Source organism: Leopardus geoffroyi, chromosome X (assembly GCF_018350155.1).
Source record: "Leopardus geoffroyi isolate Oge1 chromosome X, O.geoffroyi_Oge1_pat1.0, whole genome shotgun sequence".
Classification (NCBI taxonomy): domain Eukaryota; kingdom Metazoa; phylum Chordata; class Mammalia; order Carnivora; family Felidae; genus Leopardus; species Leopardus geoffroyi.
This window is the reverse complement of record NC_059343.1, coordinates 7,247,835-7,267,884: the sequence shown is the minus strand read 5'-3', so window position 1 is coordinate 7,267,884 and position 20,050 is coordinate 7,247,835. Positions and strand designations below refer to the sequence as shown.

The window sequence follows — 20,050 nt, the reverse complement described above, 5'->3', positions numbered from 1 at the left end:
AGAAACAAAGAGGGTTATGAGGATGGGGGGGGGGGGTTGACTGGGGGCGTGGCTCTACCACCAGGAACCCAGGAACGCCAGGGTTGCAGGCAGACCCCAGATGCTCCCAGACCCCTCCCAGATGCTGGAAGAGGCAGAGAGGATCCTCCCCCAGAGCCTTCAGAGGGTGCCCAGCCCTGCCGACTCCTTGATCGCAGACTTCTGGACTCTAGAACTATGAGAGAATAGATTTCTGGGTTTTTTTATGTTTTATTTTATTGGGGGGGGGAGGGGCAGAGAGAGAGAGAGACACACACACAGAATGCGAAGCAGGCTCCAGGCTCTGAGCTGTCAGCACAGAGCCCGACGCGGGGCTCGAACTCATGAACACTGAGATCATGACCTGAGTCAAAGTTGGAGGCTTAACCGACTGAGCCACCCAGGCGCCCCGATTTCTGTTGTTTTAAGCCACGAAGTTTGTTGTAAATTGTTACAGCAGCCAATACAGACGTTGGTGACCTCTGAGGTACATCTGTAAGTGTGAAATGCCAGGCGGAGAAAAGTGTGTTTGGTGTGCTACCGTTTATCGGAGAGGGGAGTGAACACAAACACAGATGTGGACGTATTTGTGTATATGCATATATTCACACGTATATATGTGTGCAGCCTGCGTATATGCCCGTGTATGCACTTCCATATGCCTATGTATCTGCTTATATTAAAAACTGAACAATGCAGGAAAAGGCAGTATTTCCTAAATGGTGACCCCTAAGGACAGGGGAAAAAAATAGGGTAGAGGCAAGAGTAAAAACAACTCCTTTGAATACACCTTGTTTGTCTTTGGAACCATGTCAATATTTTACATAACTAGAAAATAAAATTGAGGAGCGCCTGGGTGGCTCCGTCGGTTGAGCGTCCGACTTCGGCTCAGGTCATGATCTCATGGCTTGTGGGTTCGAGCCCCGCGTCGGGCTCTGTGCTGACAGCTCACAGCCGGGAGCCTGCTTCGGATTCCTTGTCTCCTTCTCTCTCTGCCCCTCCCCCTGCTCGTGCTCTGTCTCTCTCTCTCTCTCTCAAACATAAATAAACGCAAAAAGAAATTTTTTTTAAGAAATAAAAATAATAAAATAAAATAAAAATGCAAAGCCCAAAATAAAGCGAAACACATGTGCCCAGCTGACAGTCACGTAGGATGGAAAGATTCCAAGTTATTTTAAAACACGGTCAATTTGAATACATATTCCTAGTGAGGTACACCTTAAAATAACTGGGGGGAAAATGCCAGTTTCTAGTTACTTATATTATTGGTGGTCGTGTTGGTTCCGTTATTCTGAAACTGTGGTGTGTGTACGATACAGGACAAAGAGAAGGAGTAATTACGTGATATTTTCTCATCCCTTTATCCTGAAAAAAAAAAAAAAAGAAAGAAAGAAAGAAAATATTGCCTATTTAACAGGCCTAAAAACAATGACCAGCCCAGTATCGGTAAGTGCCTCTGGCACCAAGAGACCCAACCCTCCATGGAGAAATGACCATTTCCGGGTCACGCGGGATAGCAAGGGAGCCAGCTAAGGCTGTTCCCCAAAACCAAAAAGGACCCAGGAGCCAACCAGGCAAGGTCCCCCCGCCAAAGACAGGGGAATTTAAGCATCGATAAGGGTAACAACTCGAATGGATTAAAGCACGCCAACCATGTTTAAACTGTGTGTTGATAATAACGATACGAAGAAAACCGCGTGGGCTTTTTTTTTTTTTTTCAAAAACCAAGAACAAATCGGTGACCACTGTATAACGCTAGGAAAGCAATTCACTCTTTTCAGAACTGGTCGAGAAAAAAAACTAAGCACCTATCTTGCTTTACCCATACAAACTGTACCACCACGTTCTCTCTTTATAAAGGTATTTCTTTTTTTTTATTTTTTTTTTTATTTTTTTTTAAATTTTTTTTTTTCAACGTTTATTTATTTTTGAGACAGAGAGAGACAGAGCATGAACGGGGGAGGGGCAGAGAGAGAGGGAGACACAGAATTGGAAACAGGCTCCAGGCTCTGAGCCATCAGCCCAGAGCCTGACGCGGGGCTCGAACTCACGGACCGCGAGATCGTGACCTGGCTGAAGTCGGACGCTTAACCGACTGCGCCACCCAGGCGCCCCTAAAGGTATTTCAAAGTAAGTTAAAAACAATCGATAGCGTTCGAATATCCTCACTTTGCAACCTTAGTGAGTTAATGGATCTAGGTGTCGATTGGCAACAGTTTCCAACGTTACAAAAAAGACACTGCAAGCCACCAGGTGGATGAAAATAGAAATTCCTGCCACTCATTCTCCGCCCCCGCCCGCCCCCCCAAAAAGGGAAAGCATCTGATCAAAAGGGAATCTGACCAAACTTGTAGATTCAACAACAGCTTTTCCCCCCACAGTATTTATTAATGGAAAATGAAGTTCAGAGGAACACTTCAAAAAATTTTTTTAAGTTTTTTGAGAGTGTGAGTGTGAGTGAGGGAAGGGCAGAGAGAGAGGAAGACAGAATCCAAGCCGGCTCTGTGCCGTCAGCGCAGAGCCCGATGTGGGGCTCAAACTCATGAACCGTGAGATCGTGACCTGAGCCAAAACTGAGAGTCGGACGCTCAACCGACAGAGCCACCCAGGCACCTCCAGGGGACACTGCAAAGGCCAGAACACAGGAGGCTCAGAGAACATGCAATCTTGTTTCTTCAACAAATTATCAGGGTGTGTATGTGGGGGGGGGGGGTGTGGGGTGGAGGGATAGATCCTGTGAAGACAGACGCAACTACAAGGAGATACGACTTCACACCTACTAGGACGGCCATGGTCAAAATGACGTAACAAGCGTCGGCCAGGATGTGGAGAAATCGGAAGCCATGCACACTGCTGGTGGGAATGTAAAATGGCGCGGCTGCTTGGGAAAACAGTCTGGCAGCTCTCCAAAAGGTTAACCACAGGGTTACCGTCCGACCCAACAGTTCCACCTTTAGTACAGGCCGAAGAGAAAGGAGCACATACGTCCGCACAAAGACTTGAACATGAAGGATGGAAGCGGAATTATTCATACTGGCCAAAGAGTGGAAGCAACCAGAATGTCCGTCGACTGGTGAGCGCATAAACAACACGTGGTCTATCCGCACAGTGGATTATTCTTCAGCAATAAAAAGGAATGAAGTCCTGACGCCTGCTACAACGTGGATGAACCTGGAAAACCCAATGCTGAGTGAAGGAAGCCAGACACGAAAGCCACGCACTGTAGGATTCTGTTTATAGGAAATGTCCAGAGTGGACAAATCCGTAGAGCCAGAAAACAGGTCAGTGGTTGCCAAGGGTTGGGAGAACTGGGGGGGGGGGGGGGGAGTGTTAATGGGTGATGAAAAAGTTCTACAATTGATTGTAGTGATACCTGCACAATTGTGAATATCCTACATACCGGTGAGTTGCATGCTTTAAACAGTGAACTATATGGTACGTGAATTCTATCTCAAGAAAACGGTTACCAAAAAAACCCATCGGCGTGAAGAAATCCCATTAAATGTATATTTGGATTGCGTTCAGTTAAAAAAAAAAAAAAAGAATGACGGGGGCCCGGGTGGCTCAGTCGGTTAAGTGTCTGACTATCCCTCTCAGCTCAAGTCTTGATCTCAGGATCGTGAGTTCAAGCCTCAAGTTGGGCTCCGTGCTGGGCGGGAAGCCTATTTAAAAAACAACGTAAAAAGCGAATGACCCACGAGACCACTGGAAAGGTGAACCCTGGCTATCGAATGGCATTAGAAGTCAGCAATACGTAGCTGAACAGAGAAGGTGCACATACTTAAGCCCATGTGATTACATTTTTCTTTAAACAGAGAAGGTGTACGGAGGATGGCCGCACGTGTGTTCGTGTTACTGTTCTACTCTTATACCTGTTTTTATGTTTAAAAAATGTACATTTTTATATACTTAAGCCCACGTGATTACGTTTTTCTTTAAAAAAAAATCACACATCTCCATTCTGTTCTTAAGGCAGGTTAGTTTAATTTTATAGGAGGAATACTTTCCAACAATACAAACAATGCAAGTAGGGAACAGTGACAAAAACAGAGATGAGTACTGATTATAACTTATTCCCACGACAGAAGGTTATTTCAGCAGTGACAATTCTGTGATCAGGTGACACGAAGACCAAATTCCCTTTTACTCGTCGTGCTGTTTCTAAAGAGCCCTGGTGGCAGACTTCGGATCGTCTCTGGACCAGACCTGCTGATAAAACACGGCAGCTTTCTCATCCCACGGCACGGTCATGGTCAAGTTCAAACAGAAGATGAGAACACCCCTTACGACAACAGGCCTTCAGTTTTCTGGCGCGTGGGGGTTTTCTAGGGGGTGGCAGTCTTAACTAGAAAGAAGCTGGAAACCCAGGTCACGAGAGACAAGCCAGTGATGGTGCTTCCTGTCCACCTGCCAGCTGGGCTGGTCTCTGTCGCCGTCCCTGTGCCCTTTCCGGCCCCTCACCCTCCACCTCCTTCATCTGGCTGGCTTTTCCTTCCTGGCGCACTCTGGTACCGTTCAGGTGCAAAGGCGGACTCTCGCAGGGACGCGGGAGAAGTAACTGGAGAGGTGACAGACGCAAGCACCCCTTGGACTGGCACCGGAATAGGGATTGAAAAAACAAATGACCAACCCTGGGGTGCGGGCGCACTCCCAACAGAAACCTGCATATGCCGGGCAGTGAGAGTTGTGTGAAAGCCCTGGGGTGAGGGCCTTCTGCATTGGCACAGGGGGTTTTCCCCACGTTGCTACTTGATGGAGGGTGCCGGAAAAGCCCCCCGAGGCCCCCCTCCCGCGGAGAGAGCTGCGTGTGGCAGCCGCTGAGGAGCAGCGGCCAGGCAGTGCCTCCAGGACACATTTGCACGGCCAGGGAGCGGTGTGCCCGAGACGGGCGTGACGTGCCCTCCACACACCCAAGTCCGGAGGCAGGCGGTTCTCCGCTGGAGCTGAGAGTCTCCACAGCTGGGGGCCGGCCCCCGGTGTCACCTGCTCAGCCGCGCCATCTGCGGCCGGGCGGTTCTGGCAAGGACTGATGGTCTGCGCGTCTCTGCCTCTGTGGTGGGTTATGTACACAGAGAAATTAGCAAAAAAAAAAAAAAAAAAAAAAAAAAAAAAAGCGAGACTCGAGGCGGAAATACAGAGCAAGAGCTGGGCGCTGCGAACGCACGATCTTCAGTCCCAGCACCACTGACAAACGCCACTGTCTGTGACGGGTCTGTGTCAACGAAATGCTTTTACAAAATTCATTTTTAACAAATGTAAAAAGGCAGGCAGGTTACACGAGGGGGCGGTTACAGACTAATGAGAAGGGCGAGACACTGATTAGAGGGGGCGGGGCATTTCCCAGGGAGAGGCAGAAAGACCTAGGAAGAGAGTTCTGTTTTCTTTTTACGTTCCATGTGACCCACCTCGTTTACTTCTCTGAGGCCTCGTAAAGGAGAGTGCATTTCATAGATAATAAATATGTATTAGGCGAAATATTTATATCATTTGGCATTTTAAAAGAATATTGGTATATTTTTATTACATAAATTTTTTTTTTTTTTGCCTCGTGAACTACTTCTAAGATTTCTTAAGAAATATTGGGTAGAGTCCAGGACTGGGAGGGGGGCGGGTTTTGATTTAAATCAAATACTCTCCTGTAAGAGACCCACTGGGTAATCGTCGTTACCCACACACACTTCCTTCCACAAAAAAAGCGCCTTCCGAGGCCGTCACTTCTACGTCATAACCGCCGCGTCCATCCGTGGATTCACGGAGTCTGCGAGCACGCGCGTTCCCGGTTCCCGTCACTTCCCTTCGCGGCACGGTGGTAGCGCAGGAGCTCCACAACCGCCTCGGAGGCCAAGGTCAGGGGGAGCGGACCCAGAAGGCGGGGCTGCCTGCGGACAGCCACCACGGGCAGCCACCACGGACAGGCAGGCTAGAGGCCAGGATGCCGGGGCTCGGGGCCCGCGTCAGACTCACGGGGGGGGGCGGGGGGGGGGGGGACGCACGGGGATGCGCGGAGAGACGGCAGGACGGGAGGCTCGTGGCGCGCACTGCGCACGGGAGACAGCTCTGCGGTGCCCGCACGGCGTGTGACCCGGCCCTGGGCCACCGCAGCGTGCACGCCGGGCACGAAGACACGCGAGAGACGGCTACAAGCGATGGATTGAGCACAGAGTGTTTGCGTTTTGGGTGTCAGAAACAAAACCGGCCCCAAAGTTCCGTTCTACTGCATGACAAATACTGAAGCACACAATTTTAGTCTTAAAATACATCTGAACGTCAGTATTTTCCTTCAAGGAAAAAAAAAGTACTATAAATAAATTACAATACAGTGAATTTGCCTGAACTCACTTTGTTTCTGTCTTCCAGCCTTTAAGTCAAATAAAACAGCGTAAAAACTGTACACTCTTAACATGATAGTTGATCTTTTATAAAATAACCTGTCTTCAGAGATGTCAATTTCACAACGAGGGAAAGCCAAGCCCTGTTGCCGTCACTATTATAAAATATATATGTATAGATATAGATGTGGGGTTTTTTTTTTTTTTTTACAAAAGGTGTATATTAATAGCTTTGCACAAATATTTTAAAGACAAATGTAGCTAGTCTAAGAACTTCATGAAAATAAAACAGGCAGATAAATACTTCATGTGTACAAAGCACTGTATCAAACATCGTCGGCAGGCAGAGGAGGTATGTTAATCCTTGGTCTTGTGAAAAATGCTATCTTCTCCCTGGGATTGGAAAGAATGACAGGTTAGAAGCAGATATACGTGCGACGAAAGCTGATGGGAGGCTTTCGTATCAATGATGGCCTTTCTTACGCATACAAAAAAAAACGAATTTAAATTCCTAACAACACATCTGTTTGTATACAGATTCTCTAAATGCTGATGGAAGTTATGAAGCCCCATGAGGACAAGGGTTTGTTCCCGGTGCCTGGAACGGTGTCTGGCCTATGGCAGGTGCTCTGTAAATATCTGCTTTATTAACAAATGAATCTCTCTACAAATGAAGGAGTTCTAAATCATGATTGAGGGAGGGCGGTGATAGTGTTTTATGTTCTTTTATGATGGCGACATGAAAATGCAGCGTATAAAAACATTAAGGCTAAAAGGCACAGATTATTCAGCCATAAAAAGGAATGAAGCACTGACACGAGCTACATACACATACGTGAACTTCAAAGACATTATCCTAAGTAAAAGCGGCCACGCACAAAGGTCACATACCGTATGAGGCCACTTCCATGTAACATCCAGAACTGGCAAAGCCAGAGGACCCAAAAGCAGCCTGGGGGTGCCAGGGGCCGCAGGGGACAGGAGGGGAACGAGCAGTGGCTGCTTAACGGGGACGGGGTTTCCTTCTGGGGTGAAGGAAAGGTTCTGGAACTGGACAGCGGGGACAGCCACACAACACGGTGACTGTACTGAATGTCACGGAGTTGCCCGTTTTAAAACGGTGACTTTTATGCGTTGTGAATTTCACCTCAATCTTTTAAAAAGTCAGACACAAAAGAATATGGACATAACTAACTCTCCTCCTACGAAAAGCAAAAACAGAAAACTGACGTATGCGATTCAAAGCGGGGGGTGCTGATAATGTTTGATTCTTGCCGTGTGGCGTTGTGACAACCCACCGGACTAGTTTACACATACAAAATGCACCCGTCCCTGTATGTATACTATGCTTCAATGAAAAGTTAAGTGAAGAGGCACAGGTGATACGTGTGTATATGTATGTAAACCACCGTCTTGTTCACAATAGCAGATATTTGGAAAGGTTGTAAAATAGAGTAGTTGGGCAAATTCTATCTTACATGAAACATGACAGCCAGAAAGGCTAACAGGTTATGTGGCAACCCAGGATATTTTCATTAAAAGACAAAAAACGAAACGCAAACGGGAACCCACATTATGACTGCAAGCAGCAGGAACCCAGTTCCTAGACACAGAGGAGCAGAAAACACCAAGATGCTGACGGCAGCGGGGATTCCGGGTTTGTTCGGAACTGCCCGTGGGGTTTTGTAACACTTATGCTTGTGGTGACGACGAAGGTGTGACAGTGCAAAGAACGCAAGGAAGCGGGGCCGTGGCGCCTCTACCTGAAGGTCTGCACCTGGACGGGCTCTTTGTGGTTCTGCCCTCGCAGCTGGCAGACCCCCTTGGAGGCCTTCCTCAGCATCTTCTCAGCTGCCTGTTCTTGATGGAAGTCAAGTTTGGTCTGTCTCGTCTGGAAGAGCAGCGTGGGACGAACAAGGCGTTGTTGCTAAGCCGCTCCCAGCCGCCGGGTCGCGGAGGGGAGAAAGGCCTGCCCCATCCACAACCCCCCTAACAGGGAATCTTCACAGAGGCTACTGGGGTCCCCGGGGGGTCATGCCTTGCAGACACCCGACACGGAACGTTCCACCGCAGAGCGGGGAATGGCGATGCCAGCCGGAGGGTCCTGGGGTCCCTCCCTCCAGCGCCCCCCCCCCCCCCGCCCCCGACCCGAGGCGGCTGCAAAAGACGTGCGTCGGCGCCACCGGGGACACCGGCTGCCTGGCCCACGGGGGGAAGGGACCCAGCTCCTTCACACGAGCACCCGGATGGTTTCAAGTACAGCTTTGTCAGCGCGACCGGGCGGGCCCAGGACGCCAAGGGGCCGGCGAGGCGGGCGCCGGCTTCCTACCTGCCTCTCGGCTTCCTTCAGCAGGCTCCGGAACCGCTCGTCGCGCAGCACCCAGTGCGGGAGGTCGGTCTGGCCTCGAAGCTGCGCGTCCTCCAACCGCTGCCTCAGCTCGCGCAGGGCGCAGATCTCCTCGTTCAGCTGCCGCTGCCGCGTTCTCGAGGCCTGGAGATCCAGCTCCAGGTCCAAGGACGTGCGGGCCATGAGCTCAGCCAGGGAGGCCCTGCAGGGCTGCAGGAGGCGGCAGCTGTGAGCGTGTGCGCCAACGGCGGGGGGGGGGGGGGGGGGGCAGGGGCCGCGACGAGCCCGGACCCCCTCGCCCCCCGCCAGGCTCTGCCACGCGGCACGCGGGCAGGGGAGGCGCGGCTGCCGCACAGGTCGGGGGGAGGGGGGGCGTTTGCCCACGCGTGGCCGATGTCCAATGAACCATAGGGGTGGGCAAGGCTAAGTCTCCAGTATCAAGTCAGTGACGCAGGTGGCCCGTCTCCCGAGGCCCCACGCATTTGCGAAAGACGCAATCCCGAGGCATTCAGACGGAGCTGCCGGGATCGGGGGCGGGTACGATCTTTCTGAGGTTCCGCCTGACAACATACATCAAGCCCCAAAACGTGCATTTTCTTTGGTTACGAAATTTCATTTCGACTTGCACTTAAGAGGCCCAACTCAGGGCGCCTGGGTGGCTCGGTCGGTTAAGTGTCCGACGCTTGGTTTCGGCTCAGGGCATGATCTCACGGTTCCCGAGTTCGAGCCCCGCATCGGGCTCTGCGGACCGTGCAGAGCCTGCTCGGGATTCTCTCTCTCCGTCTCTCCCCAAGTCGCACATGAGCTCGCTTTCTCTCTCTCTCTCTCCCTCCCCTGCTCATGCTCTCTTGCTCTCTAATAAATAAATATTTCAAAAAACAAAGAAATAAAAGGCACAAGTCATGGCATGTAAAAGTAATCAAAAGTAATCCAATTAAAGTTTATGACCGAGGGGCACCTGGCTGGCTCAGTTGGTAGGGCGTGGGAGTCTCGATCGAGGGATTTTGAACTCGAGCCCCATGTTCAGTAGAGAGATTGCTCAAAAATAAAAAAGTCTTAAAAAATAAGTTTATGACAGGGGGCGGCTGGGTGGCTCAGTCAGTTAAACGTTTAGTCCGACTCTTGATTTCGGCTCAGGTCACGATCTCACGGTTCGGGAGTTTGAGCCCCAGTGCAGAACCTGCTTAAGATTCTTTCTCTCTCCTTCTCGCTCTACCACTCCCGCCCCCGCTCACACTCTCTTGCTCTCTCTCTCTCTCTCTCTCAAAATAAATAAACGTTAAAAAATAAAGTTTATGACTGACCAAACCTAAATACAAGAGAAAACGGATTAAGTACATTACAAGGGCAGCAGAAAATACAGCCACTGTAAAAAGTCGAAAAAATATACTGGACAATCTTAAATGATCCATACTAAAAGATTGCACAGGCACACACGCAAGCTGTCAAAACCTTCCCTCCCCGTAGAAGCCTCAAGTAAGCAAACCCGCCACGTTTAAGAAAAGTCCTGAGATGAAAAGCGAACTTTGTGTATAGAGTGGAGAACGGTACCTCCCGCTCAATGGGAAGCACCCTTAGGAACGGCACTCACTGTAGCACACATCAGCGGGCATCGTTCAGTGGACTGAGGAACTGTATGCTTTCTACACCCACGTACACTATTGTGCACACGTACAGCATGCACGCATACGTACATTTAATGCAAATACACGACGTGACTTAACACACGCAGGTTCATTTAAAAGCACTGCTGAATTCGCGGTAGAGCTCGGTTGGTTCTCCGCAGCGTCCGGAGGCATTCTGGGTCATCACGGCTTGAGGGGAGGGCGGGTGCCACTGGCTACTAGCGGATCGAGGCCAGGGAGGCAGCTCAACGGCCGCCAGCGCCCAGGGCGGCCCCCACAGCAATGACCCAGTCAAACTGCCACCAGCGTGCCGGCTGAAAAACACCGAGGGAGCTGAACTCTGTCCTGTCTTCTCGTTCCCAGTCAGCAGCTGCTCTGAGTAGAGCAACGTGGGAATGTGGGACTTACTGTTTCTTTAAAAGAATCTTAGCCTGAAAAAGATAAGGAACTACTGGCTCACAAACTGAAGGCGGCACAACGCTGTCAACCGGCGTGATGTGGAGAAAGAACTCGGTGGGTAAAGGGAACGAAGGCAGTAGAACAGGCCTATGTGGAAGGCTCTGGGCTGAGACTCTCCCATTTTCTCAACTCTGTGTGTTCCCTTGTCAAAAAAGAGAAAAGGATGGTTTTTTCTCATCTAGGATGGTTGTTCATGAATGTATTATATTTAAAAACGGAGAGATCATGAATTATCCTAGATCATGATGTTATCTTAGGACATTGAGAAATATTGGCAATATTTTGACATTACATAGGCTTCTGAAAAATTATACCGCAGTAAATGAGGAAATAAATACATTACCTTTTAACTAACGTGACCTAAAATATTACCTTTTAAGTTTTAATTTTTTTATTGTTTATTTTTGAGAGAGAGAGAGTGTGCACGTGCACAAGTGAGGGAGGGGCGGAGAGAGAGGGGGACACAGAATCCGAAACAGGCTCCAGGTTCTGAGCTGTCAGCACAGAGCCCGACGCGGGGCTCGAACTCACGAGCCATGAGATCATGACCTGAGCCGAAGTCGGACGCTCAACAGACGGAGCCACCTAAGAGCCCCCACCTTTTAACTTTTGTAACAGTAACTCCCAGGGTAAGTCTAGACTCCGTATCAGTTTCCGTGGCACATACCTGCTTATAGCGAAGCGTTCGTCTTTCCAAGGTGTTTCGGACAAAGGGGGACTTCCGGGGCAGGGTCGAACTGTCGCTGTCACTACGATAAAGCTGTGCCAAAAAGAAATGACGTTCAGAAACACTTTCGCAGAAATTTGATATTCATTCTCTCGGTGTACCCTGAACTGATCTCATTTCTCCTCACAGGTACCCGAACGCGCTCACGGCTACGGGGGCTTTTTAGCAAGACTTGCGGGTTCGGTGAAGACAAAACTACACAGGAGTTTCGAGTCAAACTGAAGACAAGCGAAAACAAACTGAATACGCAAACCAACCCCCTGTCCTCCTTCATGTGCCACATCAACGAAACCACGCGAAGTTTCCAGGGTGGTAGAGTCCACAAGATTTCTGTCTCACTGATACCAACTGTGACGTGACGTCCTGTGTGACGCTCAGGAAGCCAGCACGGACTTCAGCGCCTTTGACTTTTTATCAGGCGTTCTCATTTGCTCTGTTTCCGGCTTTGGCAAGAGCTGGGAAAAAAACGGCTTTCCGAGAGACTCATTCCTGGTAGTAGGACGAGCCAGCAGCCCTAACACCCGCTCTGCCAGGGAAAAGAAGCAAAAGAAAGAACGCCTTCTTTATGGGAGCCAAGACATCTGATGGTGGGTTCGCGCTTCAGGATCCGTGTGTATCTGTGCGAAAGCCAAAGTCCTTGCCTTCGCGGCCTTACCTTCCGTGCCAACTGACCCAGAAGACTCGGGAAATGCTGCGGCACACCAGTGTACGTGCCTCCCCGCCCCATCGTCGCAAACATACCAAAACAAAGAGACCTCTAAAAGCATCACTTGTAAATGCACGCTTTTATGCAGGGCGCAGAACACGGCACCAGAGTTGGAAACCTCTCTCTGGGGAAGCAAAGACTTCCTCCTTTACCTCTCTGCCCTGCTCACTGAGCAGACCCGAACCCACTCTGCAGTGGTTCGGCCTAAGGTGAGGAAGGGACGTGAGGGTAGCCTTCTGTTTCGTGCCTCCAGGTGTCTGCTTAAGCATCAGCCCCCACAGGGCTGCGGCCTGATGGGGCGGGAGTGTCCGGGCCTGACCCTGCGCGACCCAGGGCAGCCGCGATTGGACGCCTCGCTTCGGTGGGGAGACGCACAGCAGGTCTGGCAAATGGCACAGGAGCAGCCTGGGCCACGTGGCCCCAACCCCCTGCTGTTCACCGCCCCCCCACCCCCCATAGGATAAAGGATTAACTTTTCCCCAAGAAAGGTTTGGTCCTTGCCTAGCTCCCGGGAAGTGACCCGTGAAGCCCTGGAATGTCTTGCCTAAGCATCCCTGTTTACCTGGGGACCTCGGGCCAAACCACACAGGCTCTGCTGACAATGTGATTTATAGTGGGGGCCTTAGGCCATCAGCTTGACCTCCGGAGGGGCTGGAGACTAAGGTCAGCCATGCAGGCCATCAGCTATGCCTACGTGACCAGCCCCCCACAAACCCCTGGTTGGCAGTACTCCATGCCTGCGGCCTCTCCCGGCAGCGACCAGTGCCAAGAGCCATCCAGGCAACTGGAAGAGAACTGGGAGCTTGCACCAGGTGTCTCCTGAACGCTGCCCTATGCGCCTCCTCCCCCTGCCGACCTTGGTCTCTATGCTTTCATTGTAATAAACCACAATCACGCGTGTAACGGCTTTGCCGAGTTCGGAGTCCTAGCAAGTTCCTGAACCTGAGCATGGGCTCGGGGACCCCTGGACCACGCTCCCAGGCCTGAGCCTGATTCTCTCGTACGACTGAACTTTGCTTTTGCCCAAATGGAGCCAGCTCCTTGGCGGTCCCCTGCAACCGAAGGAGCTTTACCTCCACGAGCCCAATTCAGAGGTGGGAAGGGTCCAAGTTCTCCTCAACCCAAACAGCTGCATCAGGCCACTGTGTCATGACTATTTACCCTTCAAATTCCCTTCTCTTTCCTATTCCGTGCTGTTACTGTCACACCGCCACTGTTCGCCAACCCCCAACACGCTGTCCTATCTTCAAGGACCACAGCGGATTGGCTCTCCCCCTCTACCTACCTCGGGGCTCTCCATATCAGAATCACACGTGGGCTTCCCCAAGCCTGATGCCCAGGCCCCACCATGGCCAATGATGAATCTTGGGAACCCGGGCACTAGCATTTTGTGAAGCCCTCCCACCTGCCCAACATCCCCACCCCCCCACCGTTGCCAACATGACTTGACCGCACAGCCAGCCAAGGTTGAGAAGCACCCAGCATCTCCCGCCATCACCCTCGGGGGGAGAATTTACATGCTGGGGGGGTCAGAACCCTGCCTCAGTGTCCGGAGTCTTCAACGTTGCCATCCTCCCCGGGACCCCGCTACAGCTACACTTTAAGACCTCCAACCACTCAGTGGCCCGACTTCCCAATCTCAATCCAATTCGGGATACTCTCTGTTCCAACCTGTCATTCCTTAGGCCGATGTAGAACTGATTGGGCCTGCTTCCCGGGTACCACGAGCTGGTGTGCATACAGACTGAAAATCTGGGGAGGAATGTATTAGAATCTCGAACAGATGCAGAGTCACATATGCATGGGTGAGGGGAGACGAAGCCACAATACTGATTTTCCATCCATACACGCGTGGTGCTCATCACTGGTATGCGTGGGAACACGTGTGTCTTTTAGCATAAACAGTGAAAATAACACACGACACAGGGGGTGGGGGGAAGAAAACAGTCCAGACAGGTGGCAACAGAATTTCAACTTACTCTGCAAACATACTGGCTTCGTGCTCCGGGGGAGAAGGTCTGCGAACGGACAATTGTGCTACTCCGGACAAAAGGCGACCCACGGGCCCTGCGGCCGGGCCTCTCCTTCGGAAGACTCGCGACTTCTTCTGGGAACACATCTTCTGTGTTGGTTTCTTTATCAACCTAGACAGTAGCTCATCGTTACCATGACTTTTTCTAGAACACGAGCAATAAGCTTCACATGAACCGTCCCGGCCTTCTGCCTTTGGAGTTCTAACTGCCATTTGATACTTACGTCCAAAACAACTTCTGCTAATTTCTCCCCCTAATACACACCTCTCCACCTCCTCCGAGAACCCCTACCTTCTGATGGTTCATGCAAAAAAACAAAACAAAAAACAAAACAAAAAAAACCCAACTTCCTGTCATCCTGGACTCTGCTCTCTTTCGTACACACCATATCTGGTCCAAGATCAAATCCTACTGGCTCCAGGTTTACGAGGAAGCATGTTTTGACCGCTTGTCATCAACCTTCCATTTGGGTCACCAGCATCTCGCGCCCGATCAGCACAGTGGGTTTCTCACCGGTCTCCCCCTCTTCCAGATCTCCCTCCCCTCCCCCATCTCTTCTCAACACAGTCACCAGGGAGACGCCGGTGAGGCCGAAGTTAGATCTGGCAATTTCCCTCCTAGCCACACGCTCAAGTGAACTGAAAACAGGTGTTCAAACAACTACCTGTACACGAACATTCAAAGCCGCGTTATCCAAACAGCCAAAGGTGAAAACAGCCCACCTGTCCATGCACGGAGGGGAGTTCCCAGAATGGGCAAGTTCCCGGGCAGGAAGTAGACTGCTGGCGGCCAGGGGCCGGGGAGGGGGGCTGGCAAGTGAGTCTCATAGGCACGCGGTTTTACTTTGGGGTGATGGAAGCGTTCTGGAACTAGGCAGAGTGGTAGTTGCCTGCACTGCCGACATACTAAATGCCCCTGAACCGCTCGCTTTGAAATAGTTCATTTTCTGTCAATTACATGTCAAGAAATTATTTTATTCCATTTATTATTTATTTATTTATTTTGAGAGGGAGAGAGAGAGAGCGTGCATGAGTTGGGGAGGGGCAGAGAGACGGAGAGAGAGAGAATCATGGGGCTCGAACTCACAAACCGTGAGATCATGACCCGAGCCAAAATCGGGAGTCGGAAACTTAACCGACTGAGCCACCCGGGTGCCCCTCCCGAATTATTTTAGACAAAGGAAAACCAACGAGAAACCTTACGTCAGATCAGGTCAACCCTGGGCCCCAAACCACCCACCACTTTCCCAATCATCTCAGAGAAAAGGGAGGGTCCCGAGTGGGCCCTGTGTGATCCGGTCCTTCTACTTTTCTCTGTCCTCGGCTCTGACGACCCCCTGCCCCACACCGGCCTCACTGCTGTTTTCTCAGCCCCCCACCCCCGCCCGTGGGCCTGCACGTGCAGCTCCCTGTGCCTGAATGCCGTTCCCCGGCCCCGCACACGGCTCCGGAGACTCCTTTCTCAAGGCCTCCGCTCAAAAACTCCCTTCTCGGCGAGGCTTCCGTGACCTTTCATTCTTTTTTATTGTAAAAACCACATAAAATCTACCACCTGAACCATTTTTCAGCGTACAGATCAACAGTCTTAAATAGAGTCACACTGTTGCGACACAGGGCTCTAGAACTTTTTCATCTTCCCAGACTGCCACTGTCCCCATTAAACGACAACTCCCCATCCTCCCGCCCCCTAGCCCCTGGCCACCACCTCCGTGCTTCCTGTCCGTAGGAATCTGACCGCTCTGGGGACCTCCTGTACGTGCAATCATTCGGTGTTCGCCCTCCTGTGGCTGCCTTATTTCACTTAGCGCGACGTCTTTAGGGTTCGCCTCTGTTGCAGCGTGGAAGGAGGATTTCCTTCCTTTCTGAGGCTGAATGACATCCCGCTGGGTGGCTATGCGGCGTTTGCCTTATCCACCCACCTGCCGGTGGACACCGGGGTGACTTCTACCTGTAGGCTACCACGAATAACGCCGTTAGGAACCTGGCCGTGCCAGTATCTCCCGCAGACCCTAGTGTCTGGATACACATCCAGAAACGGCACCGCTGGATCATACGGCAGCTCTGTTAAGCTTCTGAGGAAGTTCTGTATCGTTCCCCGTAGAGGCCGCACCGTTTCACAATCCCGACCTTTCTGAGATGTAAACGCAAATCCCTGAGATACACTCGCAGCCCCCATGACTCTCTCAAGCGGCGAGCACCCTCGTACTGTACGGAGTTACCCTGCTGCCCGCCTCCCCCTCGAGGCACTATTTCCTCCACGGCCGCGTGTGCAACGCCTCGCGCCTCCCCGCGTGCACGTGGAGAGGCAGTGCAAACGCGGTGAGGGACTGGCAGCTGGGGAACCCGGGTGCGAGGCAGGTGGGCGTTCGTTCTACTATCCCGGCAAGTCGTCTGTAGATGTGAAGTATTTCAAAATGCAAATCGGGGCCTGGGGATGACGACAACCCACCAAACCAGCCCGCCACGGCCCCCTCCCCGTTTGAGCCGAAGCTTTCAAAGGTCTTGAGAAGCTGCCCGATGGCCATTACTGGCAGCCTAGCCCGAAGCCACCCGGTTGGGGCCGCGTGGGCCGTGCCTGGGGAAACTGAGGCAGGCGGGTTCCACTTCTCTCAGTACTTGTGCTGTGGGGGGAGAGCGGGGGCCACGCTGATAAAAAGCTTCGGGGAGTTGAACCGTTTGGGAACAAAGTCTCGACCGAGCACTGATGCGGTGTCTCCCCACCTCTCCGGCTTCCTCAGACACACATCACCGCAAGCGACCAAGATTTCTGCACTGAAGATATGGCCGCGAGCACAGCTAAGATCGGGTGAACAGAAGGGGCAAAGGGACACTTCACAGTTCGTCACGTCACCGACGGAGAAAAAAGACCATGAGTCAGGTCCTGGCCCCGGGGACTCACAAAACATCCTGAGCCCCGAAGATGGGAACAGGTCATCGCCCCACAGCACGGAGGGGTACAAACCTACCAGGTTGCGCCGTAGCCGTCCTTTCATTTTACTTGAGAGCTGACGGTACCCGCTGGGCCCATGTGACTCTGTTTCCAGATCTAGGCCCTCATCTCTCTCCCTCGGCTCCCAGTGAAATACCACCTTGGCCGTGCCCCCCCCCCCCCCCCCCCCCATCCAGCAGCACGGCCCACGTTACACCACACCCTCCCCACAGCCCCGGTCGCGAGCAAGCCACACCGCCCTACTCTCGCGTATGAGTCTGTCGGCCCCAGTGTCTTCTCGCCCACCCCCGCACCGACTCCCTCGGTTTCCCATGGAGGATGTGGGCCCTCCCGCTCGTCGTCCAGGGCGGTGCCTGGGACGGTGCGGCAGGACCTCGGGGGGCCGCACAGATCCCTCACCCTCTTCCACTGACCTTACGAGGTGGAGGCTGAAACTTCTCGGGGCTGTAAGGGTCTGCCTGGCCGGCAAACGTGTGTCCACGGATGGGGTCGGCGCCGACGCAACAGGGCTCGGGGTGCGGGGGGCTGGTCTGGGCGCAGCTGCTACAGCCGCTGTCCACCGAGTCGGCCTGCCAGCTCCTAAAGGCAGACATCGCGAAAGCCCAGACAGGTGCGTCAACGCCGTCTTCCTTCCCTCCGCCTTTTCTTCCCCAACATGGCCTTCCCTGTCCGCCCCCCTCTTCTGTTCTTTCTCAGGAATTCCCAACTGAACTTGACTCGCATGGAGCAGAACGGATGCTCACAGCTCCCCAGGATCTGGTTTTTGTTTTTCGTTTTGTGGATCCTTCCCTTGCCTCCCCAGCTCACGCACAGAACGTTCTGCATAACCTCCATTCAATTTGGTAAAACCCCTTGGCAGAGGTGTGGCGTCAGAAAAATAAAATACATCGTTTCTGACAAAACCGGAAAGACGAAAAGCGCATGAAGGGGCTGAGTCCCCCGCTGCACTCAGAGCACGGCAGCAAGACCCACGTGCCTTCCGGTGGCCGGAGAGGTGCTTCCTCAAGAAGTGAATGGGCTTTTCTGGTTTAGAGGGAGGACGACGTGACAAGGAGAAGGTGAGGAGGTCTGTGAGGAGGACAAGTGAGAAGGTCTGTCTGTCTTTATCACCCAATGGCAGCTGCCGAAGATGCCAGAATCCTGAACCCTCTCTCCCAGGCCCTCCCAGCTTCCCGAGGGTCCCTGAATACACTGCTCCCCCCACTGCCGTGCACTTTCCCTCCCTGAAATCGATTCCTAAAATCAATTCAGGGAAAGCTATCGGGAAGAAGCAGGAAGCTTTGGAAATAGAGGATGCTCTTCACGGAGAAACAGGCAAATAAAGCAATACAAAAGCACCTCCAGAAAGGACCAGACAGAAATCCATTCACTCGAAGAGCCTGTCCGTCTGAATTATGCCTCTAACCGCAGAGTGGTCTCTACCGAGTCAAGGGTTCACCAAGAGGCTGCTTGAGGTGCGATGCGAAGGGACAGTGCATGACTCCCCGGGGGTGAAATGCCCAGAACAGGCCAATCCACGGGGACAGCAAGGAGATGAGCGGTGGTCAGGGGCCAGGGTAAGAGGACAGCGCGACTGCTCTAACGAGAGAGGGGTTTCTTTCTGATGTGATGAATAAAGTGCCCGGAAATCAACTGTGGCGAAGGTGGCACAACTCTGTGACTCTCCCAGTCACCGCGGACTCGTTCACCTGAAACGGTGAACCGCGTGGCAGGGAGATCATAAGCCGAAAAAGCTGCTTAAATACAACTGAAAGGGACCTTATACCAGTGCCGGCAGAGCAGAATACTTGTAGCCATTCACAGCCGCTCTCTTTCCGGGACACTCCACAACACGAGGAGAGGGTGAAAAGCCTGCGCGGGGAGCTGGGGACAGGGGTCAAGGTACCGCCTCCTATGGCGCTGCACGAAAGTCCCCGTGAGCATCCCGGCCGTCGGGCGGCACGGAGTGTGCGCCCGGCACGTTCCACGGAGGCGCGGGTGAGAAGAGCCTCTTGCCCCGGGGCCCTCTGCCGGGGCGGCGGCTGCCTGGCGCCGGGCTCCGTGCGCCCGGCGCGCGGAAGGGCCCTACCTCTCGGACACGGCCTCGGCCAGCTCCTCCTTCCGCTCCATCTCGAGGATCTCGTCCTCCGTGTACTCCAGCTTCACGCGCTCCTCGGCCAGCTCACGCTCCACGGCCTGCAGCTGGGCAGTGGTCCTGGCCAGCAGCGCCGTCACCGCGTCCTGTGGGGGGGGGACAGGGCACACCTGAGCCGCGGCTGGCCGCGTGTTGCCGGGACCTAGCCTGGCCGGCCCGAGCGGCTCCGAGGGCTCGATTTTAAAGCCACCAACGTGTGGCGCACGGTCACCAGCTCGTCCGCGTTAAACCCGCCATCACGCATGGCCACAGCTACGGAAACCTACTTCCGCGCCGTCCCCTGACACTGCCTCTCGGCGCCACTACGTTCCGACGCCAAGCGCGCACAGACGCTCGTGAGGGGTGGACCCGCGTGACGGCGGGTGCGGGCGGCAGGAAAGCGGTGGCGCCACGGGCGGGCACACGTACCGTCTTCCCGGCGACGGCCAGCGCGGGGTCCCTGGCGGCGGCCCCCGGCCCGGGCGGCCCGCAGCTGCCGAACACCTGCACCGCGTACCAGCGCAGCTGCATCTCGCCGGACCCGTCGTAGTCGGCCAAGTTGATCTGAGCGATGCCCTGCGCCAGTGTTAACAAGCAGAACGGGCAGTGAGTGATTTCGCCTTGACAGCCAAGGGGGATCTTGTGAGACATCGAGGTCGCCCTCCAAACTTAACCGGAAAGACGGAATGTTTTCATTGCTATTCGAAGGACTGCAGGAAAATGGAAGTGGTCGCGCAGGATCTG

At 53.0% G+C, this 20,050-nt stretch overlaps 1 protein-coding gene across 1 annotated transcript in view; it reads right to left on the bottom strand.

Annotated features, from left to right (window-relative positions):
• Positions 1-3,980: 3,980 nt before the first annotated feature.
• Positions 3,981-20,050, bottom strand: part of WWC3 (WWC family member 3) — a 118,111-nt gene continuing 102,041 nt past the window's right edge. Inside the window, exons 16-23 of the mRNA XM_045472637.1 lie at positions 19,736-19,882; positions 19,262-19,413; positions 17,607-17,772; positions 14,191-14,355; positions 11,446-11,538; positions 8,677-8,904; positions 8,111-8,238; positions 3,981-6,740 (exon numbers count right to left, since the gene is read on the bottom strand). Of these exons, the coding sequence (XP_045328593.1) occupies positions 6,674-6,740; positions 8,111-8,238; positions 8,677-8,904; positions 11,446-11,538; positions 14,191-14,355; positions 17,607-17,772; positions 19,262-19,413; positions 19,736-19,882 (1,146 nt within the window). The 3' untranslated portion in view covers positions 3,981-6,673. The remainder of the gene's footprint in view (positions 6,741-8,110; positions 8,239-8,676; positions 8,905-11,445; positions 11,539-14,190; positions 14,356-17,606; positions 17,773-19,261; positions 19,414-19,735; positions 19,883-20,050) is intronic.